Raw genomic sequence first — 26,247 nt, forward strand, 5'->3', positions numbered from 1 at the left:
AGACTTAAAAAAAACTTTGTGGCTGTGGTAACTAGTGACAACTGTTACTGTAAACGTCTGCAACAGCACGTTCTGTGGACAAAGTGTGGAACTACATGGGTCTAATAAATATGACAAGTGCTCTGGATTTTGTAAAATATATATATTTTTTAAATAATGGCTTTAATAGAAATCCTTAAATCTATTGAAGTACCCGTGTGTCAATCTAAATAACATCCCCATCAAAATCTGTCAGATTAAGTTAGAGAAATGTTTTTGCCAGGGCTGCGTCTCAATCTGCCTGGGCTGCGTCTCAATCTGCCTGGGCTGCGTCTCAATCTGCCTGGGCTGCGCCTCAATCTGCCAGGGCTGCGCCTCAATCTGCCAGGGCTGCGCCTCAATCTGCCAGGGCTGCGTCTCAATCTGCCTGGGCTGCGTCTCAATCTGCCAGGGCTGCGTCTTCCACGTCTGTGGTGGAAGGTGACCGAGCTACAGCGGTGTTTGTTAGACCATGACACATCACAAAAATGTTTGTAACGTCTGAACGGTTTGGCCTAAAAAAAAACTACCATGACGACTCTATGGAAAGATGAGACTCATGATGGTGTCATGGGACCTGTTTTGAAGGTAACCCATACAAATTAATGGAAGTAGTAGTGTTGCCAACAACAATAAGGGGTTAAATATGTTAAAAAAAGAGCTTTCTTCGATCTCCTAGATATAGAACACAGACTTCAAAACCCTTAAATGAACATTATTCCATAGTCGAATAAATCAGGTATTTTTTTGTTGCCATTTGTGTTACTCAAATCGGTTTCTGTGGGCTATAGTAGTAAATAAAGACAAGTCAGTATTTTATCAAATTTGGTTTTTATATACATAACAGGGTCCTAAAATTCAAAATCAAATAGCTAAATGAGCCATGGGATAACCATCTTAAAACAATTCCATTTGTTAGTTTGTTCGACATTTCAGATCACTGCTAAGTGACTGATGTACATAAAACCCATCGCATCATAAACAACTATCAGTCAGTCAATTTACCCATGATACATTACGGTATCGATCCGCTCAAACACAGCCAATGCCTTTTGTGGACGAGGCAAGGAGCGAAGATACAAGGAATCAATGAAAGATGAATTGAGAAAGAGGCCCACCCCACATTGTCACAGTTCTTCCCCCACCCTACGCATGTACTAGTTAACTCTTGATAAATAAAAAATAAAAAAAGACTTGGTCGACTTATACCAGTTTAACAACATGTGTTTTATTATTTTACATCAAGAAGTTGATATATAAACCCGTTTCAAAACACCCAGTTATAATAAGCCATTCAAACTCTTCACATATTTACAGGAGCCAAATAGAAAGAAAAAAAAAACCTCCATATGAATAATACATTACACCTGCTGCCACTGTTCTGTTGGGTTCAGTAGAACAGTCAGTAACAGCACGGTGTGTTGCCGCCTCCCAAAACATCACAACAATTGTTATTTAACTTTTCCCCCCCAAAAACGGGAAGTGATGTCAGAAGCTAATAGAAGTGTTTAGTCTCGTCCATGTGTTGAGCAATAGACTGTAATCAATAGATTGGTTTCCGAACAAGCAGACGCAGGATTGTTGGTTGGGGACAGACGGGTCAATTAATATTAATACATGTAATAAGTTCCTAACCTCTTTATAAAATATGAGTCCCAAGTGGCACCCTGGCCTATTTCCTTATAGTGAACACAAATGGGGCCCTGGTCCCAATAAGTACACAAGGAACCGTTTGGGACAAGGACTCGTCAACTCATCCCAGACAGATATACAAAAGAGTGAACCTTAAAATGTGCATTAAACTATAATATTGATTAAAGTCAAATACATTAGGAGAGAGAAAAAAAAAAAAAAAGAGATGAATAGTCAATTTTAAATATGGAATGTTGTTTAGACCTTATGGCTCAATTAGGTTGTTGTTGTTTAGACCTTATGGCTCAAACAGGTTGTTGTTGTTGATGTTTAGGCCTTATGGCTAATATGTTCAAACAGGTTGTTGTTGTTTGTATTATAGTAAATTTAAAGCAGTAATATGGAAATGAAAAAGACACTTTGCACATTGCAGACACAATTGTCTCAAATGGCAACCTAATCCCTACATACAGGGCCAGATTAATGCAGGGGCTTACCGGGGCTGAAGCCCCTGGGCCCAGGCCCATGTGGGGGGCCCCCCCCCCCAAGACACTTATATACAGTATATATATATATTAGATAGAGATATTTTTTACTGCAACCGCCAACCACAGGAGGATTCAGGAGCCCGCTGTCAATGAGTTTTAGACAGCCTGCTGCCGCTCTGCTAATTATCAGACGGGGGAGAGAAGAGGAGGCAGGGGCGTCCACGTGGGTAACTGGGGGGGGGGGGCCCTGCCTTGATTGTGTAACTGATTAATAAAATAAACTGCATAATAAATAATTGTGTGAGTCAGGGGGCTGGGCCCAAGAGGCAAAAAATAAATAAAAAAAATATTGAGTTATTAAAAAAAAAAAAAAAATATCTATCCAATCACAGGAGCGTGCTCTCAATGTTCAAAATACACCAGAGAACATAATTTAGTCGCAGAGGATCAATAGTTAAAAAAAATAAGAACAATAACTGGTTAAAATTTGTTCAAATACAGGTAATTGTCAAAATAAAGGAAACACCTACATAAACGTCTTAAATAGGTGTTGTGTCACCACGAGCTGCCAGAACAGCTTCAATGCACCTTGGCATAGATTCTACAAGTGGACCTGGACCATGCCAGGAAAAAGCACCCCCACACACAAACTTTTGTATCCCCTTCATTTACTCAAGGGGTTTCCTTTATTTGGGCAGTTACCGGATGCCTACAACACGCTCTCTAAATATACATGTTGTTGCGTTGTGGCCGTAGACATATAATCCATAGAAGAGGTTTTGGAAACTCTTAACCCCTGGCAGTTTGACTGTTAAACTCACTAGGGGTTTTAGGTTTTAAGTGACAAGTGCAAAAGCAAAAAAGACGAGCAATATTTTTTTTTTTTTTAGTGTGTGTTAAATATCTGAACATTTTGTATAGTTAATATCCCTGCATAACACCAGTTCTCACAGCTTCAAGAGTCATTCCTTGACCCCCCCGCAATCAGTCTCTGTGGCCCAAATTACACCCTATTCCCTTTATAGTGCACTACTTTTGACCAGAGCCCACATAGGGTAGGTAGTGCACTACTTTTGACCAGAGCCCACATAGGGTAGGTAGTGCACTACTTTTGACCAGAGCCCACATAGGGTAGGTAGTGCACTACTTTTGACCAGAGCCCACATAGGGTAGGTAGTGCACTACTTTTGACCAGAGCCCACATAGAGTTGTGCACTATAGAGGGAATAAGATGCCATTTGGGATGCAAAACCCCTAGACCATTGACCAATAGAAGAGAAGCAGGAAGTAGCAGGTTGGTTCCAGGCACTTCTTCAGTCCAAAGTAAATACAAATAAAAACAAAGAATATATTAACTATGCGACCATCCTGCCAGGTCTCATATAGTGTCCGCCTTCATAAGTCCTTAAGGCTTTAGTTTAGAGACACTTCCTGGTCAATCAATCAAATCGGTCAACTCAAAAGACCCCTGAACTTTTGGATTTGAGGGTCAGGGTTCAAAGGTCGTAGGTTACTCCTATGACCATGGGAGACTGAACATGGAAGAACGGTCAAAACCCTTTAAAATGTTCTCCGTCTTCTGTTGTAACCACCGGTCAACTTCAGTCACATCCCAGGCTAGTCAGCAAGTCATGTAAGAGTTAACGCTTGAAGAACCCTCTTCAATAAGGTAGCAGGGGTTGAGAGGTGTCTTCTGTTTGTAGCCTGCCTCAGATTACCAGCCTCAGTCACAAGGGGGAGACCTGGCACGGCTGTCCCAGACTAGCCAGCAAGTCATGTTAAGAGTCCTGTAAACCCTGGTCGTCCCTCGGTAAGGTAGCAGGGGTTGAAAGGGGTTCAACACTCCTAGCAGGTTTTGGAGGGGGTTAAACACCCCCCCCACCCCCCCTTTTCCCTAGCAGCACATCCAAACATGTCCCCTCTTGTCTATAAGCTTCACCAGCTACCTGGAACAATAGTAAATCACAAACCACAATCAGCATACAATATCTGGAGCGTTCAACATAAACAATATGGAGGAAAATCACATTTAAAAAAATCACTTCTATAATCTACTACACTTTGGGGTGGTTTACCAGACACAGATTAAACCTAGTCCTGGAGTAAGAATACTTTTTGATGGATTCCCCATTGAGATTGTTTTTAAATCCATGACTTCTAGGCTTAAATCTGTGTCCGGAAACAGCTCCTGAAATTACCTTGTATTAACTATCATTCAAATAAACGTTTTTTATATTAAATCAAACAACGAGAAATCAAATCCCTTAAGTAAACACAAATATGTTAACAACAAGTCACAATCTTATACTTACTTACTGTCCTCATCTGAGTCGAAACCAAAAAGGTTTGTACACTTCTTCAACGAGAGGTGCGTCTGCAACTCTTCTCCACTGTTGAAGGACAAGAAACACTTGGCACAGCGCCGTCTATGGACTAACGGTGTAGCAGTGGTCCCCGATGCCTCCACCACCAGGTCCGGGAGCATTGGAGAGAAATGAGGAGTCCAGGACATCTCTTTCCTGCGTTTTGGCATGGTGGTGTACCTCTCGTCTAGGTAGGCGGTGGGCGGAGGCCGGATGTATGGCCTGTTTTTAATCTTCCCAAAGAAAGTAGAGTTTTTCGCTTCCTCCTTGATAGGGGTTTTGGGAGTATTTGAAGGGGTTTGGGGAGAAGCAGGTTTATGGTTCCGTGGTTCGCATTTCTTGGATTTGGAAACTGTGCTTGTTTTAAGACTTTTCTGATATTTTGGTGATTCTTCAGTAATCTCCTTTAAATGTCCGTTAACCATCTTCTGTTCACAGACACTGCTAGCTGTTGAGTGTGACGTTTCTACCAATGGTTTATTATCTTCTTCCTTTGATATACTTTCTACCACTTCTTTGTCTTTACTTCCTAGCAATTCTGTGACTTTATTAACATGTTTCTCTGGACCAGAGGTCTTTGACTTCACAGGTTTTTTGGAGGTCTTCCTGGGTTCTTTGCTAACAGGCCTCTTGTGTTCCTTGATAACACTTTGTTTCTTTAGAACTTGTGTTTTCTTTACCTTATCTGTCACCACGGGTAAGTTCTCAGCGACTTTCGGAGTGACGGTGGAAGGAACAGGTTGGGTATCGTCATCTGTGCTAACGATTGAGATCTTCCTGATGTCTTTTACAACACTCTGTTTCTTTACAAGTTGTGTTTTCTTTAATTTATCCGTCACCTTAGATTTTTTTGTCCCTTTTGTGTCGGTGGTTGGACCAGGTTGGGTATCCTTTTCTTTGCTAACGTTCGGTTTCTTAATAACCAGCATTTTCTTCAAGTTATTTAGAATTTGTAGCTTTTTGGTAACTTTTTCAGTGGTGATAATTGTGGTGGAGGTGGTTGGACCAGTTGGGGTATAATTGTCTTTGCTAACGTTCTGTCGCTTTACAGCCAACGCTTTCTTTACCTTATGAATCATCTTTAACTTCTTGCTCACTTTTTCAGCTTTTTCATTGGCCGTGGTGACGGGAGTGGTTGGGGCGTTCATTTTCCTAACAACACACGGTTTCCTCTTAACCTGCAATTTCTTCAACTTATTTGTTACGTTTACAGAGACGTTAGAGTGGTCAGTAGTACAGGGATCCTTGTCCCTAGGAACATGCCGTTTCTTTACGACCTGTTTGCTCTTTAACGTCTTGGTCAAGTCATACTTCCTAGTTACCTTTACAGTAGTAGTGAGGTCAGTTGCCGATCCCTCCTTTTCTCTAAGAGGCCATAGTCTCTTTACACCCTGCATCTTCTGTAGTTTATTCCTCCTCATCTTACACTGTTTAATCACTTTTACAGAGGTGTTATTGGTGAGAAGGGTAGAGAAAACAGATTCATCCTTCCCTTCCTTTGGAAGACGATAGTGTTCTTGTTCGTGACGGTTAAGCTCCGGAAGACAAGCCAAGCGCTCCTGACAACCTGGGAAGCAGCACACTGCCAGGAGCGGCTGGTGGGTCTTTGTGTGGTTCCTCATTTCTGTCGCTGCACTGAACCGGGCTTTACACCCATCATGTAGACAGGGATGCCTGGGAATTCCTTTGTGCCATACAATGTGGTGCTGGTAATGCTGCAAAGTCAAAACGGGCTTCTTGCAAATATTGCATTTGCCATTGCCTTGACGAAACATCGTTTCCAAGGGTTTGGCGTCGCTGCGGTGATCGTCCAGAATATGTCCGAGGAGAGAACGCCGTTTTCCAGTGAATATCTCTGTGCATCCCTCCACAGGACATCCGCCGGGAGTCTCTTTACCCTGAACTGAGATCTCTAGAGGTCTCTCTACTGAAAGCCTGTCCTGTGTTACCGATACAGCCTGGGATTCTGTATTGTCCTCCATGGTCTTTGCCGAGGAACAGGGTTTCTCCTCTTCTTCCAAAGTCTTTGTCAGAGGAGAGGAGTAGGTTCCTCCTTGTTCACCTGTCGATGTCTTCACCGGAGAAGTAGAGATCTCCACGGGTTCCTCACTCTGTTCCGGAGCCGAGTGCTCTTCCTCTTGCCTCCTACCGATCTTCTCTTGTTCCTCTGCCTGAGTATCACCATCACCCTCAGTTCCTTCAACCTTAAACCGTCTTCTGCCCCTCTGTCCATTGACCCTCTGTGTCGACTGCTTGCCTTCAGACTCTTCTGTTGTGAGTTTAGTCTCCGGTGAAGGTTGAGAGTCAGTCGAGAGCCTATTGGTCGACCGTAGCTTCCTGCGATCCGGTGGAGTTGACTCCAAGGAGTTTATAGAGGAGGTCCTATTGGTCGACCGTAGCTTCCTGTTATCCGGAGGAGTTGACGACTCTGTGGACTCTGTGGAATTTACAGGGATCCTCTTGCGTCCCCGTCTACCCCTCTGCGTTGAGCGTCCAGGCGTGTCTGACATCCCAGCTTTACAGTTCTCACGGACCTCCTCAATATCAGACGCTAAGTTTCCTTTTTTCAACTTGTCGATGTGTTGGGACAGATGCATCATGGCGAGCAGGTCGTTTTTGAACAGCATCCTGCAGAACATACATTGGTCTCTGCGGAAGTGGTACATGGCGTGGGCTATAACACGTTTGCCTTTAAAAACCTTGTTGCAGAGACTACAGCGATATGCCAGTGGGTTTTTCTCATTCTCCTGTGGGGTGCCACCTCTAGGATTTTGTCCGATATCCCCAGAGACAGTTGGGGTGTCCTTAGTGAATTTTGGGGTGTCCTGCGTTTCCTGTGGAGAGTTTTCAGTGACTTTTGAGGCATCTTTGGGGTCCTGTGACGTTTCTTCAGGGACTCTTGGGGTGACCTTTGGAGTGTGAGCACTTTCAGTGACTTTCGGGGTGACCAGTGAATTGTACTGTGTGTCCTGTGGGGTGTCTTCACTGTGTTGTAGGGTGTCTTCAGTAATCATCGGGGTATCTCCGCTGACCTTTGAGGCGTCTTTGGGTTCCTGTGACGTCTCTTCAGGGACTCTTGGGGTGTCCTCAGTGACTGGTGTGTCCTGTAGGGTGTCCTCATGGAGGTGTGGCGTGTCCCCATTGTTCTGTGTGGCATCACGTGTGTCCTTGGTGAGCTCTTCAGCGACCATTGAGGCGTCCACTGTGAGCTGTAGGGTGTCTGCATTGTTTTGTATTTGTAGGGTGTCCTCAATGTGCTCGGAGGTATCTACAGTGACTTCCTGGCTGTCTACAGTGACTTCCTGGGCATCCTCAATTACCTCCGAGCTGTCCTCCTCTATGTTCTGTGGTAGTGTGTCCACAGCCTCTGGAGTATCCACAGTGGATTTTGTGTGGTCCTCAGTAGCCTGTGGGGTGACTTCAGTGAAAGAGACTTTCAGGGTGTCCTCTGTGAGTTGTCCTATGTCCTGCCTATTCTGTGGGGGGTCTTCAATGATCTGAGGGGTGTCATTGTCCTGTGTCGAGTCCACAGGCACCTCTGGAGTACCCACAGTGCCTTTCAGGGGGTGCTCAAGCTGCCGGGTCTCATCAGTGAGCTGTGGGACGCTCTCAGCGGCCATTGGGTTATCCTCCGGCGCCGGGTTTTGTGAGGTACCCTTAATGTCCAGTTGGGTGTCCTGTTGGAGGTGTGGAGTGTCTTTGGTTACTATTGAAGTGTCCTTAAGGACCACTGGGTCTGTGACGGCCTTAGGGATGACTTTTGGAGACGTTGACGGTGTCGTCTCCAACGTTTTGAGCGAGCCATTATCTGTGGTCTGGTGAGTCACCGACTCCTGTTTTACGACAACATCAGAATCCGGACCCTTGGCAAACTTTTCAAACTCTCTGGCAAACGCTTCCATTGAGGTATTAGCCAGCCAGCAGAAAGGAGTAAGAACAACAAGCTCCCGAGTTTCCTTTCCAGGGACGCAGCCAGTGTCACCGTCACCCATCATTGCTTCATCCACACCAATGTTTGCTATATCCATAGCCTCTTTCAGAATATCAGTAACTTCTGACTTCCTGGACGATTCTAATATATCCCCGACTTCAGAAACGGTTTGCTTTTTTGGAATATTCGTAACTTCCGTTGGTTCTCTTGGAACATTAGTTACATTTGTATCTGTTCTTCTTCCTGTGTTATTAGGAACAATGACATTCACTGAGGGAACAGATGGAGTACATGTTTCCTGAGCATCAGTAGAGAATCCTTCCTCATTCTTGGGACTTTCGATGTGTTCAACAGCTCCACCTTGTGGTGTGAAAGTCATATCAGTGGCAGTTGCCTTGACAGTGTGTGAGGAGACCTCAACTTCCATTTCCACTGCAGACGTCTGGTAAAATACCCCCGAAGCGTCACACGACACCGGCAGACAACTTTGGTTTAAGGAGGGACGGGCGTCTGTCGCTTTCAACAAACAGGTTTCGGTATTCAACGTGACACCTTCCGCCTTAGGCGTCTGGGCGTAGTTGTGCAACTGCTGTATGAAGAGACTGGCGTTCTGAGCGGAAAGGATAAACGCCTCTCCGAGTCTATCCTTCACCCGATACTGTGCCTGGATTGGTGCCTTCGATTTATCACAGTTTAGAGTCACTAGTCCTTGCCTACTAATGAGATAATCCTCATGGAAGAACCCAAACACTTCGTTGTCAGGTAAGGAAACCTCCAGCTTTGAGTCATGAGCAGGAGATACTGCTGGTAGGTGGTTAGTAGCAGGAATCTCCTTCTGATGTTTACCTTCCTGTTCCCTCGGAGCTGTTAGACGAGCGGACGCCATTTTATTTTGTGAGGTAACGGCATTCTTTTGTTTGGTTGTGCTTTCCTTGACAGCGGCACCAGACTTAAAGGTCTTATTGGTCTTGTCCACTGGTGTCTGCTGGGTCTTCTGCTGTGGAGGTTTCCTCCCTGGTTGGCGACCCTTCCGGGGAGCACTGTTCTCAGCCTGGAACGTACCCTCCAGTAGCCAACGGGGTTTCCTACCCCTCCGTTTGGGACGTTTCTTCTCCGAGAGTCTGGTCATGTGCCTATGTGGTCTGTGACCGACTTGCCTGGCCAGGTTCTCCTGCGCCATGTCCAGTTGTCTGAAGGACCGTCTGACAGAGGAGGTCTCAGCTGAGGACTCTGTTGTTTTGACAGATGAACGCGGTCCCGGCTTCGGCCCAGGCTTCCTCCCTCTTCTTTTTATTACAGGTTGTTCCTCAACAACAGGGGGTTCAGCCGGCTTCTCGATCTTAGCTTTCGCCATCACGTGATTAACAGGCAGCTGCTGCGGCTCGACAATAGAGGTCTTTTCCAACCTTTGACCTTTGACACGTTTGGCTGCCATTGGCGCCGTCGAAACGTGATTCTTCTGTTCTTTTTGGAACCGCCTTTTGGGCGCCGTTACCTGGTGAAAGGGTTTAATCTGAACGTGTTTCTGTGCTGGTTTAGTCTCTACACGTTTAGACTGCACACACTCTGACAGGTCAGCGCTCCAGCTGCAACAGGGCTCTTTGGTGGCGGTGCTGCAGTAATTGGACACCCACCCATCATCCTCCTCCTCCATCATCATCTTTGCCAACGCCGCCTTCTTCTCGCTCATCAACTTCAGGCAGTTGGTCCGGAGATTCAAAAGGTTCCAGAACTCTGGGTCAAAGTAGAGACCTCTCTTCAGGGTCTGGAGGATCTCAAAGCGGATGTGGTTCCCGATGGGACCGGCTTCGACGTGGTACTCCTGGTCGGGGTGCGTGTAGAGGAGGAACACCGTTTTGTAGGCTTCCACGGTACGCTCCAGGAAGAAGACGAGGAGGGCGCAGGCCCGGCAGACCTCCAGGTCGTTGGGGAGGAGGTAGGCTACCGTCTTGTAGATGAGGGACTTGGTGGAGGCGTCGCAGGGATTTGTCTGGAGGGCGTGGGTGCAGAGCTCCACACAGAACTGGAGACCATCTTTTCCCAGCTGGTAGAGCAAAACAGAAATAGAACAGAAGGGGGTCAGCGAATTACCACTGCGATACAAAAACATGTATTTTTATATAGACAAACAGTCAGGTCCAAAATGATTGGCACCCTTGATAAAGATGAGTTATACTGAGCTGTATTGTACTCAAAACAAAACTTGATTATTTTATACTAACACCATTTCTCGGAGAAAGAGATTGTTTAACAAGTATAAAAAAAAAAAATTGGCGTCTCAAAAGAGACAAGGTGAAAATGATTTGCACACCTGGGTTTTTAATCCCTCCCCCTGCGAGGATAACGGCACTGAGCCTTTCACCAGATTGGAGAACACACTGGGATCATAGACCATGCCTCCATACAGAATCTGTCCAGATCCTTCATATCCTTAATGTGCGCTTATGGACCGTCTTCTTCAATTCAAAACCCCCACAAGTTTTCAATGAGGTTCAAGTCCGGAGACTGAGATGGACATTACTAAAATGTAGGGGTTTTTTTTCGGGGGGGGGGGGGGGGGGTCAATGAACACATTTCTTTGTGAATTTTAATGTGTTCTTGGGGTTATTGTCTTGCGGTGATGTTTTATCCTCCTGGCAACCAGATTTAACCTGGCTAAAATGTCCTGGTACTGGTTAAAAAGTTGAAGCTGCCCTTGACCTTAACAAGAACAGACCTGCCAACCCTGTCCAACTTTAAGAGTACCAGACGCGCACGTGTCCTGAATTGGGGTCGTCTTTCCTCCCCGCACGCTCGTGCGCGTGCTGTTTGTGAATCTGATCGCAATTATAATTCAAATGTATCACAATCGCACAAATGCGACCTGTTATTTTTTTTTCATATTTGCATTTAAATTTCTTTCATGAGCAAATGCGAGTGACCTGCTGTTACTTTAGAGCCTACTGAATGTCCATCTTGTGTTCTCTAACGTTAGCTTGAAACAATTAGTGTTTACCTTCCCACAACACACGGAGTCCAAAAGGGATTTGTCCATGCGTTTACGTACAAGCTGACTGTCGGCCAACTCAGCATCACAACAAACAGGAGGAGCGGCAAACACGAGGCAGCTACGTCCAATAATGATGTATTCATCTCCATGTCCGTTGACACAAACTCCGTACCTGTCTGTGTGTCGCAGCTCGAGAAACAGGATGTTAGATTTACTTAGTGGATTTATTTTATTTATTAAAAAATAAAAAAATAAAATAGGCCCTATTCATTTCTGCCTACTTTTAACGTATCTGCATACATGGACAGAGAATTGAATAGTTGGTATGCAAAATGCGTGCATTTTGACAGGTCTGCAAGAGCCCCAGGGCCGGCGGGAGCACCCAGGGCCCCAGGGCACCCAGGGCCCCAGGGCCGGCGGGAGCACCCAGAGCCCCAGGGCCCCAGGGCACCCAGGGCCGGCGGAAGCACCCAGGGCCCCAGGGCCGGCGGAAGCACCCAGGGCCCCAGGACCGGCGGAAGCACCCAGGGCCCCAGGGCCGGCGGAAGCACCCAGAGCCCCAGGGCCCCAGGGCACCCAGGGCCCCAGGGCCGGCGGAAGCACCCAGGGCCCCAGGGCCGGCGGAAGCACCCAGGGCCCCAGGGCCGGCGGAAGCACCCAGGGCCCCAGGGCCGGCGGAAGCACCCAGGGCCCCAGGGCCGGCGGAAGCACCCAGGGCCCCAGGGCCGGCGGAAGCACCCAGGGCCCCAGGGCCGGCGGAAGCACCCAGGGCCCCAGGGCCGGCGGAAGCACCCAGGGCCCCAGGGCCGGCGGAATCACCCAGGGCCCCAGGGCCCCAGGGCACCCAGGGCCCCAGGGCCGGCGGAAGCACCCAGAGCCCCAGGGCCGGCGGAAGCACCCAGGGCCCCAGGGCCGGCGGAATCAAAACAGCCCCACAACATCAAAAATCCACCATCCATATTTTACAGTAGGTAAATGGGGTTATTCTCTGCTCATGCATCCTGATTTGGACACTAAACCCACCGCTGGTCTGCGTGGACAAAGAGCTCTATTTACAGGTGATCTGACCAAAGCACCTGGTTTCAATCCAAGTGCCGATGTCATTTAAAAAAAAAAAAAAAATCCAGCCGTTTACATTAGTTGGATGACATGAATATAGAGCTCTTTGGCAACACACACAGCAGTGGTGGGTTTGGTGTCGAAATCAGAACGTATAAGCAGAGAAGAAAAAACAACACATAGCTAGTTAGAACAAGTCTCAATGCCGTTATATTTCGCAAGGCGAGGTTTTGAAAAACAGGGGTGCCAATAATTAGGACAGGGGAGCCAATAATTATGACAGGGGTGCCAATAATTATGACAGGGGTGCCAATAATTATGACAGGGGTGCCAATAATTATGACCAACCCTTCTATGAGAGAGAAGAAGAAAAAAAAATGTACTTGTGAAACTAAAATCTTTCCCTGAACAATTGTATAGGAGTATAAAATAATATCAAAATGTTTTGGAGAATACAATATAGCTCAGTATTTGTATCATGTATTTATCCAGTCTTTGTTGCTCATCTTCATCAAGGGTGTCCATTTTTGACTGAAAAACAAACAATTATACTAAAGACTCGACCTAATCGTGATCAGGGCCGTGTCCCAAAAGATAAACTATTCCTTATATACTATAGTGTGCTATTTTTAACCAGGGACCATAAATAAGGGCGCCACATGAGTCGTACCCCAGCATCATGCTAAGCTGACGGTATTTTTTGTATTTTTATTTAAACTAGGCAAGTCAGTTAAGAACAAATTCTTATTTTCAATGACTGCCTAGGAACAGTGGGGTTTAACTGCCTTGTTCTGGGGGCAGAACGACAGATTTTGTACCTTGTCAGCTCGGGGGGGGGGATCCGATCTTGCGACCTTTCGGTTACTAGTCCAACGCTCATGTTGGTTTGTCAGTTCAACACAATTCTCAGTCAAACCAACAAAAAAAAAAGCCATGGCTTCTATTCATATCTCTAGTATGCACAGTAATCAGATAAAACAGTGGGGGAAAAAAACAAAAAGGCTCTGACATGTAAAAACAGAAAGCCAAAAAATTGTTTCAAAACAAAACAATAATAAAAAAAAATTCCTCAACAAGCATCTAAAGAACGCTGACCTTAAGCCACCTTAGCTAGGTACAACCCAAATCAAAACAGCTTTTTTAAATCCTTCCTCTACCTCAACAACTCCATTACATCTGAACCCCCCCCCCCCCAAAAAAAAATGTCAGCTGGAATTTTACCAATAAAATTATAATATATTTTTTTTTTTTTTAAGTCAAAATCAACAGTCACAGGAGTTCCTGGCTCACCTCTGCAAGGATCACTCTAATGAACGAGAATATAGATCTGATGTTGGTGGCGGACAGCATCAATCGATGACTCTCTTCCAGGAAGGCCTGTTTGGACGGGTTAACCCGCAGATGGAGTCGACTCCATATAAACACCAAGTCCCTGTGAGAGGAAGAGAAAAGGGATTCAATAACAAATTATATAAAATCACTTCATTAATTTAAAAAAAAAGGTTAATTATTTACTGGGTTAAAAAAAAAATTAAAAAAAATTGCAGTTTATTCATTAGCTGACTCAATTAAAAAAACCTGGTTTGTAAATCAGATCCCAACGGGGGAGCAGGAAGTGGTCCAAGATCAATCAATCAATCAATCCAATGTTGTCTATAAAGCCCCTTTTAAAATCAACAGTAATCACAAGGTGCTGAACGGTAACCAGGCCTAGAAAACCCCCAAACATCAAAGAACAAGCAGGATAAATAGATATCAGCACTTCAATAATAAACCCTGTGTATTTATTTTATTTATTTAACCTTTATTTTTACTAGACAAGTCAATTAAGAACAAATTCTTATTTACAATGGACGGTCTAACCCCCGGCCAAACTCTTAACACGGACGACGCTGGACCAATTACGCGCCGCCCTATGGGACTCCCAATCACGGCCCGTTGTGATACAGCCTGGATTCAAACCAGGGTGTCTGTAGTGACGCCTCTAGCGCTGAGATGCAGTGTCTCAGACCGCTGCGTCAGGGTGTCTGTAGTGACGCCTCTAGCGCTGAGATGCAGTGCCTCAGACCGCTGCGTCAGGGTGTCTGTAGTGACGCCTCTAGCGCTGAGATGCAGTGTCTCAGACCGCTGAACCAGGGTCTGTAGTGACGCCTCTAGCGCTGAGATGCAGTGTCTCAGACCGCTGAACCAGGGTCTGTAGTGACGCCTCTAGCACTGAGATGCAGTGCCTTAGACCGCTGAACCAGGGTCTGTAGTGACGCCTCTAGCGCTGAGATGCAGGGCCTCGGACCGCTGAACCAGGGTGTCTGTAGTGACGCCTCTAGCACTGAGATGCAGTGTCTCAGACCGCTGAACCAGGGTCTGTAGTGACGCCTCTAGCGCTGAGATGCAGGGCCTCGGACCGCTGAACCAGGGTGTCTGTAGTGACGTCTCTAGCGCTGAGATGAAGTGTCTCAGACCGTTGAACCAGGGTCTGTAGTGACGCCTCTAGCACTGAGATGCAGTGTCTCAGACCGCTGCCCCACTCAGGAGACCCACAAAGCCATTTGGACACAGTGTCTATTCAGATGCAGGTAACCATCTCAAACAGCGTTGCTGATACACAAAGTAATTCAATTGTAATGCAACATCCAATCCTGTAATACATCAGATCAATGAGCTAAGCTAGTTAGCATCGGTCATGTTGAAACTGGACAAGAGAAAGGTCTTCCCTTCTCCCACGACAGACTGGCCAGACCGCGTATCCCATGACGAGCCACGCCGTCTCTACAATGCTTTCTACATTTCCCATTTGGTAATGCGTCATCCGTCACAGTTTGCAGCAGCAGCACTGGCAGCTATGACAACTGGGGTCAGAGTTCCACACGGAACGATACGACGAGTCGCGTCAACTTGTTTCTGCTCACTGATTGGATATTAATTCAGTTGTGTGATATAGGATCGATTTCTATCTCTTGCGATGCAACTAAAGTCCCAGGACAATGTGTTTGGGCTGATACAGAACAACCCAGATAGAACCCAGTCCCAGGACAATGTGTTTGGGCTGACACAGAACAACCCAGATAGAACCCAGTCCCAGGACAATGTGTTTGGGCTGACACAGAACAACCCAGATAGAACCCAGTCCCAGGACAATGTGTTTGGGCTGACACAGAACAACCCAGATAGAACCCAGTCCCAGGACAATGTGTTTGGGCTGACACAGAACAACCCAGATAGAACCCAGTTCCAGGACAATGTGTTTGGGCTGACACAGAACAACCCAGATAGAACCCAGTCCCAGAACAATGTGTTTGGGCTGACACAGAACAACCCAGATAGAACTCAGTCCCAGGACAATGTGTTTGGGCTGACACAGAACAACCCAGATAGAACCCAGTCCCAGAACAATGTGTTTGGGCTGACACAGAACAACCCAGACAGAACTGTGTGCAAGCAACATAAATTGCTTATGGCTAGCAATTATTGTATCCAAATATATCCCTGTTAATCAAAAACATCTGTTTGTAAATCCTATGAATAAAACCGAGAACGAGAGGTCTGAAATGACAACAGAGAGAGTATCTGTTATCTCTACCTAGTACCATCTGCAGAGAGAGAGAGAGTATCTGTTATCTCTACCTAGTACCATCTGCAGAGAGAGGGAGAGTATCTGTTATCTCTACCTAGTACCATCTGCAGAGAGAGAGAGAGAGAGAGTATCTGTTATCTCTACCTAGTACCATCTGCAGAGAGAGGGAGAGTATCTGTTATCTCTACCTAGTACCATCTGCAGAGAGAGGGAGAGTATCTGTTATCTCTACCTAGTACCATCTGCAGAGAGAGAGAGAGAGTATCTGTTACCTCTACCTAGTACCATCTGCAGAGAGAGAGAGAGAGTATCTGTTATCTCTACCTAGTACCATCTGCAGAGAGAGAGAGTATCTGTTATCTCTACCTAGTACCATCTGCAGAGAGAGGGAGAGTATCTGTTATCTCTACCTAGTACCATCTGCAGAGAGAGAGAGTATCTGTTATCTCTACCTAGTACCATCTGCAGAGAGAGAGAGAGAGTATCTGTTATCTCTACCTAGTACCATCTGCAGAGAGAGAGAGAGAGAGAGTATCTGTTATCTCTACCTAGTACCATCTGCAGAGAGAGAGAGAGAGAGAGAGTATCTGTTATCTCTACCTAGTACCATCTGCAGAGAGAGAGAGAGAGAGAGAGAGTATCTGTTATCTCTACCTAGTACCATCTGCAGAGAGAGAGAGAGAGAGAGAGTATCTGTTATCTCTACCTAGTACCATCTGCAGAGAGAGAGAGAGAGAGAGTATCTGTTATCTCTACCTAGTACCATCTGCAGAGAGAGAGAGAGAGAGAGTATATGTTATCTCTACCTAGTACCATCTGCAGAGAGAGAGAGTGAGTATCTGTTATCTCTACCTAGTACCATCTGCAGAGAGAGAGAGAGAGTATCTGTTATCTCTACCTAGTGCCATCTGCAGAGAGAGAGAGAGTATCTGTTATCTCCCTAGTACCATCTGCAGAGAGAGAGAGAGAGAGAGAGTATCTGTTATCTCCCTAGTACATACATGACGTAGAACACAGACGTCCCCCCCGACGTAGAACACAGACGTCCCCCCCGACGTAGAACACAGACGTCCCCCCCGACGTAGAACACAGACGTCCCCCCCCGACGTAGAACACAGACGTCCCCCCCGACGTAGAACACAGACGTCCCCCCGACGTAGAACAGACGTCCCCCCGACGTAGAACACAGACGTCCCCCCCGACGTAGAACACAGACGTCCCCCCGACGTAGAACAGACGTCCCCCCGACGTAGAACACAGACGTCCCCCCCGACGTAGAACACAGACGTCCCCCCCGACGTAGAACAGACGTCCCCCCCGACGTAGAACAGACGTCCCCCCTGACGTAGAACAGACGTCCCCCCTGACGTAGAACAGACGTCCCCCCCACGTAGAACAGACGTCCCCCCCGACGTAGAACAGACGTCCCCCCCGACGTAGAACAGACGTCCCCCCCGACGTAGAACACAGACCGGTATGATGTGTGTATTGACCGTGACGAGCCTCACCAGGTGAAGTACATGTCTCCTCTGTGTAGTTGCTGAGAGAGGAAGGCTGTGCAGAGGGCCAGAAGAGTCTCGTCGCTCTCCTCACTCTCCGTGTTACACACGATGTCCACAGCATCCTTACCGTCGATGTCAGACATCTACAGGTAGAGAGAAGGAGAAGGAGAAATGGTGACATCGTTCAGGCATTTATACGGGAGATTCCAGTGGCGTAGCGTCGATGTCAGACATCTACAGGTAGAGAGGAGGAGGAGAAGGAGAAATGGTGACATCGTTCAGGCATTTATACGGGAGATTCCAGTGGCGTAGCGTCGATGTCAGACATCTACAGGTAGAGAGAAGGAGGAGAAGGAGAAATGGTGACATCGTTCAGGCATTTATACGGGAGATTCCAGTGGCGTAGTGGAGGGTAAAACGCAGGTCAACACCATTAGGGGAACATTTACTTCACTCGAAGCGAAAAGGTGATCAGAGTCGAGCTATTTCTCCCCACTACGTCACTGCTAGATCCCTAACGACGTCACCCAAGACTAAGACGTAAACAGACGATAAAAAGAAAATAAATACAAAAATGGGAGTACTGGTCAATTTTCGCTTTCTAGCAGGCTAGCAAAAATTACTATCGTCTACTACAATACCACCCACCCACATACGTGACCTACTAAACCTTTCCAAACAAGGGGAAAAGGCAGCAACTCCAAATATGGACTGCAACCACCACATTTATCAATTAGTTGGTGCTCTTATACAAAACACATCATCTTTGTCAAAACCTCATCAGTTCATCTCTACTGTAGATCCCAGCTAGCATCAGTTCATCTCTACTGTAGATCCCAGCTAGCATATCAGTTCATCTCTACTGTAGATCCCAGCTAGCATATCAGTTCATCTCTACTGTAGATCCCAGCTAGCATATCAGTTCATCTCTACTGTACATCCCAGCTAACATATCAGTTCATCTCTACAGTAGATCCCAGCTAACATATCAGTTCATCTCTACTGTAGATCCCAGCTAGCATATCAGTTCATCTCTACTGTAGATCCCAGCTAGCATATCAGTTCATCTCTACTGTACATCCCAGCTAGCATATCAGTTCATCTCTACTGTACATCCCAGCTAGCATATCAGTTCATCTCTACTGTAGATCCCAGCTAGCATATCAGTTCATCTCTACTGTAGATCCCAGCTAGCATATCAGTTCATCTCTACTGTACATCCCAGCTAGCATATCAGTTCATCTCTACTGTAGATCCCAGCTAACATATCAGTTCATCTCTACTGTAGATCCCAGCTAGCATATCAGTTCATCTCTACTGTACATCCCAGCTAGCATATCAGTTCATCTCTACTGTACATCCCAGCTAGCATATCAGTTCATCTCTACTGTAGATCCCAGCTAGCATATCAGTTCATCTCTACTGTAGATCCCAGCTAGCATATCAGTTCATCTCTACTGTAGATCCCAGCTAGCATAGCATATCAGTTCATCTCTACTGTAGATCCCAGCTAACATATCAGTTCATCTCTACTGTAGATCCCAGCTAGCATATCAGTTCATCTCTACTGTAGATCCCAGCTAGCATATCAGTTCATCTCTACTGTAGATCCCAGCTAGCATATCAGTTCATCTCTACTGTAGATCCCAGCTAGCATATCAGTTCATCTCTACTGTAGATCCCAGCTAGCATATCAGTTCATCTCTACTGTAGATCCCAGCTAGCATATCAGTTCATCTCTACTGTAGATCCCAGCTAGCATATCAGTTAATCTCTAGCATATCAGTTCATCTCTACTGTAGATCCCAGCTAGCATAGCATATCAGTTCATCTCTACTGTAGATCCCAGCTAGCATATCAGTTCATCTCTACTGTACATCCCAGCTAGCATATCAGTTCATCTCTACTGTAGATCCCAGCTAGCATATCAGTTCATCTCTACTGTACATCCCAGCTAGCATATCAGTTCATCTCTACTGTACATCCCAGCTAGCATATCAGTTCATCTCTACTGTACATCCCAGCTAGCATATCAGTTCATCTCTACTGTAGATCCCAGCTAGCATATCAGTTCATCTCTACTGTAGATCCCAGCTAGCATATCAGTTAATCTCTACTGTAGATCCCAGCTAGCATATCAGTTCATCTCTACTGTACATCCCAGCTAACATATCAGTTCATCTCTACTGTACATCCCAGCTAGCATATCAGTTCATCTCTACTGTACATCCCAGCTAGCATCAGTTCATCTCTACTGTAGATCCCAGCTAGCATCAGTTCATCTCTACTGTAGATCCCAGCTAACATATCAGTTCATCTCTACTGTACATCCCAGCTAACATATCAGTTCATCTCTACTGTACATCCCAGCTAGCATCAGTTCATCTCTACTGTAGATCCCAGCTAGCATCAGTTCATCTCTACTGTAGATCCCAGCTAACATATCAGTTCATCTCTACTGTACATCCCAGCTAGCATATCAGTTCATCTCTACTGTAGATCCCAGCTAGCATATCAGTTACAGTAAATACCCCCAGCTGTCATTAGCCCCCCCCTTCCTAACATTTTCTATTTAAAGTCATTTAGCAGATGCTTTTATCCAGAACCCAGGAATCCTAATAACCAAAGTTTGTTCCCTCACCTCTTCGTGCATATGGTGAGGGAGCGATGCCTTCCAGAGACAGGTGAGGTAGGCCTGTCGGAAGAACAGGTGTCGTCCGGCAACGGGGTGCTGAGAGCAGGTCTTAGCCAAGACCACAGCCTCGGTGAACATCTCACTGGACAGCAGGTAACGAACACGCAGCTCAAAGAACACTGGCACCTCTGAGCCGAGATACCGGTCCACTGTGGAGGGAGAGAGGTCAAGGGTCAATGTTGCATCTCTGAGCCTAGGTACCGGTCCACTGTGGAGAGAGACAAGTTCAAGGGTCAATGTTGCATCTCTGAGCCGAGGTACCGGTCCACTGTGGAGAGAGAGAGGTCAAGGGTCAATGTTGCATCTCTGAGCCTTGGTACCGGTCCACTGTGGAGAGAGAGAGGTCAAGGGTCAATGTTGCATCCCAAATAGTGCTCTATATTTGGGATGTTACAGTAGTAAATATTAAATCCACAGAGAGAGGAACCTGTAGTTAACTGTCATTACAGACGGACGACTCCAGAGCAGATATTTACACAACAGATTTATAGTCAGTAAATACAACATGGTATGGATGAGTATGTTGAAGTGGTCCATGGCCCTCCCTCTCCATCTCCATCTCATCCTCCCTTTCTCTCCCAGTCTCTCACCTTCATCCCGGGGCAGTTGTGAGTCCTTCAGGATGGCCTGTAGTATGGGGTTGGTCCATGGTCCCTTCTCTCTGATGATCTGTCCCACCTGCAGCAGGTGAATGTTCTGGTGCCTCTCCAGCTGGGAAAAACATTCCTGAAAGAGGAGGAAGATGTTAGCCTGGTCCAAGATCTATGTGCCATCTTGTCAAACTCAAGAGTGACGTTTTTTAGCATTCCATAAAGCAGTGAGAAATGGATATGATCTGATTGGTCTGCCGATTACAACACAGCCTCTTTGTGTCGTCTTGTTGACATGACAACAACCACAGGAGCTGGCAAGACAGCACAAACAGATCTGGAACCAGGCTAGGAAGGGGAGCCAACTCATCACTGCCACACATCTATGATTCCTGAGATTTGGAACAAGGGGGTAAGACAACTCACCTGGAACGAATCAAGGATATTTTTCAAGGGATCCTGCAGGATCTTATTCCTGTTCAAAAACAGCAAGAGCTCAAAAGCACTCCTGTGGGGAGAGAAAGGGGAGAGGGGGGGGACTGTTTGAGCCTCTTACCTCCTTTAATAAATGTTACAACAGGGACGGAATAAATAACAAGGCTGAAAGGAGCAGAGTCACCCTAGAAAACAACACTCATACTGGAGATAGACTGCAGGTGACAGGACACTATGTACCCCAAGGAGCAGGTAAACAAGTCAACACTCATACTGGAGATAGTGTCCTGTCACCCGTAGTCTCTATGTACCCCAAGGAGCAGGTAAACAAGTCAACACTCATACTGGAGATAGTGTCCTGTCACCCGTAGTCTCTATGTACCCCAAGGAGCAGGTAAACAAGTCAACACTCATACTGGAGATAGTGTCCTGTCACCCGTAGTCTCTATGTACCCCAAGGAGCAGGTAAACAAGTCAACACTCATACTGGAGATAGTGTCCTGTCACCCCCAGTCTCTATGTACCCCAAGGAGCAGGTAAACAAGGCAACACTCATACTGGAGATGGTGTCCTGTCACCCCTAGTCTATGTACCCCAAGGAGCAGGTAAACAAGTCAACACTCATACTGGAGATAGTGTCCTGTCACCCGTAGTCTCTATGTACCCCAAGGAGCAGGTAAACAAGTCAACACTCATACTGGAGATGGTGTCCTGTCACCCCTAGTCTATGTACCCCAAGGAGCAGGTAAACAAGTCAACACTCATACTGGAGATAGTGTCCTGTCACCCGTAGTCTCTATGTACCCCAAGGAGCAGGTAAACAAGTCAACACTCATACTGGAGATAGTGTCCTGTCACCCCCAGTCTCTATGTACCCCAAGGAGCAGGTAAACAAGTCAACACTCATACTGGAGATAGTGTCCTGTCACCCGTAGTCTCTATGTACCCCAAGGAGCAGGTAAACAAGTCAACACTCATACTGGAGATGGTGTCCTGTCACCCGTAGTCTCTATGTACCCCAAGGAGCAGGTAAACAAGTCAACACTCATACTGGAGATAGTGTCCTGTCACCCGTAGTCTCTATGTACCCCAAGGAGCAGGTAAACAAGTCAACACTCATACTGGAGATAGTGTCCTGTCACCCGTAGTCTCTATGTACCCCAAGGAGCAGGTAAACAAGTCAACACTCATACTGGAGATAGTGTCCTGTCACCCCCCAGTCTCTATGTACCCCAAGGAGCAGGTAAACAAGTCAACACTCATACTTACAGGGCAAGGCTACTCAGTGTGTAGCATACATGTTCACAGTCAGACGGGAAGCAGGCCGAGGCTTGGACAAAGGAACATAGAGCTGTCTGGAGCACCTGGAGCTGTGGCAAGGGTACCTGCCATCGTCCTGAATACACCTCCACCAACTACAGGGGGGAGGGGAGGAAGAGAGGGAGGAGACAGGGAAGGGGGTGAGAGGAGATACAGGTAGGAAAGTGGGGGGGGGAGATACAGGTAGGAAAGTGGGGGGGGGGGATACAGGTAGGAGAGTGGGGGGGAGAGATACAGGTAGGAGAGTGGGGGGGAGAGATACAGGTAGGAAAGTGGGGGGGGGAGATACAGGTAGGAAAGTGGGGGGGAGAGATACAGGTAAGAGAGTGGGGGGGAGAGATACAGGTAGGAGTGTGGGGGGGAGAGATACAGGTAGGAGTGTGGGGGGGAGAGATACAGGTAGGAGTGTGGGGGGGAGAGATACAGGTAGGAAAGTGGGGGGGAGAGATACAGGTAGGAAAGTGGGGGGGAGAGATACAGGTAGGAAAGTGGGGGGGAGAGATACAGGTAGGAAAGTGGGGGGGAGAGATACAGGTAGGAAAGTGGGGGGGAGAGATACAGGTAGGAAAGTGGGGTGGGGAGAGATACAGGTAGGAAAGTGGGGGGGAGAGATACAGGTAGTAAAGTGGGGGGGAAATACACAGGTAGGAAAGTGGGGGGGAAATACACAGGTAGGAAAGTGGGGGGGAGATACAGGTAGGAAAGTGGGGGGGAGAGATACAGGTAGGAAAGTGGGGGGGAGAGATACAGGTAGGAAAGTGGGGGGGAGATACACAGGTAGGGGAGTGGGGGGAGAGATACAGGTAGAAGAGTGGGGGGGAGAGATACAGGTAGGAGAGTGGGGGGGAGAGATACAGGTAGGAAAGTGGGGGGGAGATACACAGGTAGGAAAGTGGGGGGGGAGATACACAGGTAGGAAAGTGGGGGGGAGAGATACAGGTAGGAAAGTGGGGGGGAGAGATACAGGTAGGAGGGTGGGGGGGAGAGATACAGGTAGGAAAGTGGGGGGGAGATACAGGTAGGAAAGTGGGGGGGAGAGATACAGGTAGGAAAGTGGGGGGAGATACAGGTAGGAACGTGGGGGGGAGAGATACAGGTAGGAACGTGGGGGGGAGATACAGGTAGGAAAGTGGGGGGGAGAGATACAGGTAGGAAAGTGGGGGGGAGAGATACAGGTAGGAAAGTGTGGGGGGAGAGATACAGGTAGGAAAGTGGGGGGGAGAGATACAGGTAGGAACGTGGGGGGAGAGAGATACAGGTAGGAAAGGGGGGAGAGAGATACAGGTAGGAAAGGGGGGAGAGAGATACAGGTAGGATATGGGGTGGGGAGAGATACAGGTAGGAAAGTGGGGGGGAGAGAGATACAGGTAGAAACGTGGGGGGAGAGATACAGGTAGGAGAGTGGGGGGGAGATACAGGTAGGAAAGGGGGGGGAGAGATACAGGTAGGAGAGTGGGGGGGAGAGATACAGGTAGGAGAGTGGGGGGGAGAGATACAGGTAGGAAAGGGGGGAGGGAAAATAAACACAGTGGATAGGGAAACCATACCAAGAAGTTGGATGGGCCCAATTAAAAACAAATTGTTGTCCCTTTCACTGTATCATCTGCTCAACTTATTTAGTAGGAACTGAATACTTCGCTAACTACATTATCACCTAACTAGGCCATAGTCAGAATAACTAGAAACTGTAACTAGCTAGAAGTATCTGTAACGTTAACGCTTCAATCCTAATAGATGTTACAACACAGAGTTAACCATCTTTGGTTACAATCTAGCTGGCTAAAACATGACTTACTCAATATGACAAATAGGGAAAAAGCAACTTCAAACGAAAGTACAGACATTGAATTCCACGAGACGTCTTAGCAAGTTAACGAATCTACTGTTGGTAAACTAGCAGCTAACTAACTAGCTAGCTAAACTGGGAACTGCAGATAACTTGGCTAACAAACAAGCTACCGAAAACGACTTGACTGACAATGCTTTTCCATGTCGCTAAGCTACTATCATGCATTTTGAAAAAAGGGTGAATTAGCATATACATAACATATGTGACATTACAGAAACAGGTTGGTTTATTGGTTGCTAGCTAGCCATTTACGGGTTGTTAGCAGTCTGTTCCTGGGGGAGGGGAATAGGTTGGCTAGTTAGCCCTAGCATAGATTAGAGAAAGGAGCTCTGGCCCTAGCTAGCTAGCTAACGTTAGCTAGTTCGAGCCTGTACTGGGGGGAAAAAAACAACTCTTTCGCTTTTCCAGATGTGATTTCAATACATTTCGTACCTTACAGAACCGTACACAATATAACTTGCTTTGAAGTCCGTATTCTTCACTTGAGTTAGTGACAAATAAACTCTCCAATTCTTTTTTAAAACCTTTTAACTCAAATTCAATCTCTTCTTCCGCCATACTGCTCGTCTTGCCTAGCGCGTAGCTACAGCGACGACGCCACCGTACAACCTAACGTGTCGCGTCGACACATTTCATTGGATGATATTCACGTCTGTATCGCTTACGGCAGAAAAATACGTCTTGTGATTGGAGGATACTAAAAAACAAAATCCCGCCCTACATTGAAGGTATGTTGTGTTGATATTATGGGTTACATTGGAACATTGTTGCAACGTGTTTGATAACGTTTCTAATTGAACGTTGTCACCGGCTAATATTGAGTGAAGTCAATTAGTGATTTTATCTGTCCGTGTCTCTCATTTCAGAACGGCGACATGATCAAAACATGTTATACTTTTACATTCCGTTGATTGGTTGTCATGAGATGATATTGGATTTGTGCTCGTTTATTAATTAACCGGTGACACCAGCGTGCTACCTGTATAAATCAATCCCCCCTACTGTCTTGTTAAAGGAATCAGTTCTGGCTGTTGATTCCCAAGAAGGACTAGGTCACAGTTGAGCAGCAGGTGACCAATGCTTATGACTGCTTTATTTATGGAATGCTTTGACAAAAACCTACCTAATCCTTTGAGTTTGTCAAACAATTTGGTTTATGCAAGTACATTTTTTTTATCTACCTTTACCACTTATTTCTCTGCCATTTAAAAAACATACTCTGTAAAGGCAGTATATGTAACCTGGAATTGGGACGTCCTTTATTTTATTTATTTAACCTTTATTTAACCAGGTAGGCTAGTTGAGAACAAGTCCTTTATTTAACCAGGTAGGCTAGTTGAGAACAAGTCCTTTATTTAACCAGGTAGGCTAGTTGAGAACAAGTCCTTTATTTAACCAGGTAGGCTAGTTGAGAACAAGTCCTTTATTTAACCAGGTAGGCAAGTTGAGAACAAGTTCTCATTTACAATTGCGACCTGGCCAAGATAAAGCAAAGCAGTTCGACAACATACAACAACACAGAGTTACACATGGAGTAAAAACAAACATACAGTCAATAATACAGTAGAAAAATAAGTCTATATACAATGTGAGCAAATGAGGTGAGATAAGGGAGGTAAAGGCAATAAATAGGCCATGGTGGCAAAGTAAATACAATATAGCAATTAAAACACTGGAATGGTAGATTTGACAGTAGATGAGTGTGCAAAGTAGAAATAGAAATAATGGGGTGCAAAGGAGTAAAATAAATAAATAAATACAGTAGAGGATATATGAAGCCTATGTGAATATAACGCCCGAAGAGC

General features: G+C 46.3%; 1 protein-coding gene across 2 annotated transcripts; it reads right to left on the bottom strand.

Annotated features, from left to right (window-relative positions):
* Window positions 1–3,275: 3,275 nt before the first annotated feature.
* Window positions 3,276–25,077, bottom strand: LOC115184091 (uncharacterized). Of its 2 annotated transcripts, none has more exons than XM_029745076.1 (9): window positions 24,875–25,077; window positions 22,543–22,688; window positions 21,265–21,346; window positions 20,839–20,974; window positions 20,195–20,397; window positions 17,560–17,696; window positions 13,771–13,912; window positions 4,455–10,476; window positions 3,276–4,084 (listed from the first exon to the last, which is right to left on the bottom strand). In XM_029745076.1, the coding sequence occupies exons 1-9, from the start codon at window positions 24,998–25,000 to the stop codon at window positions 4,074–4,076; spliced, it is 7,005 nt and encodes a 2,334-aa protein (XP_029600936.1). In that variant the 5' UTR covers window positions 25,001–25,077; the 3' UTR covers window positions 3,276–4,073. The 2 variants fall into 2 exon arrangements, with proteins under 2 accessions (XP_029600936.1, XP_029600937.1); XM_029745077.1 differs by having other exon boundaries at window positions 4,027–4,084; window positions 4,451–10,476.
* Window positions 25,078–26,247: the final 1,170 nt, after the last annotated feature.

This window comes from Salmo trutta, unplaced genomic scaffold (genome assembly GCF_901001165.1).
Source record: "Salmo trutta unplaced genomic scaffold, fSalTru1.1, whole genome shotgun sequence".
Taxonomy (NCBI): Eukaryota; Metazoa; Chordata; class Actinopteri; order Salmoniformes; family Salmonidae; genus Salmo; species Salmo trutta.

Bases quoted from the DNA above. Each gene is read 5' to 3' on its own strand.
- LOC115184091 (XM_029745076.1), bottom strand. From the start codon at position 25,000: ATGGCGGAAGAAGAGATTGAATTTGAGTTAAAAGGTTTTAAAAAAGAA. The intron at 20,975-21,264 runs GTGAGTTGTCTT...CTCCTCTTTCAG, and splicing joins ATATCCTTGATTCGTTCCAG to GAATGTTTTTCCCAGCTGGA. The intron at 20,398-20,838 runs GTGAGAGACTGG...CTCCCTCCACAG, and splicing joins ACAACTGCCCCGGGATGAAG to TGGACCGGTATCTCGGCTCA.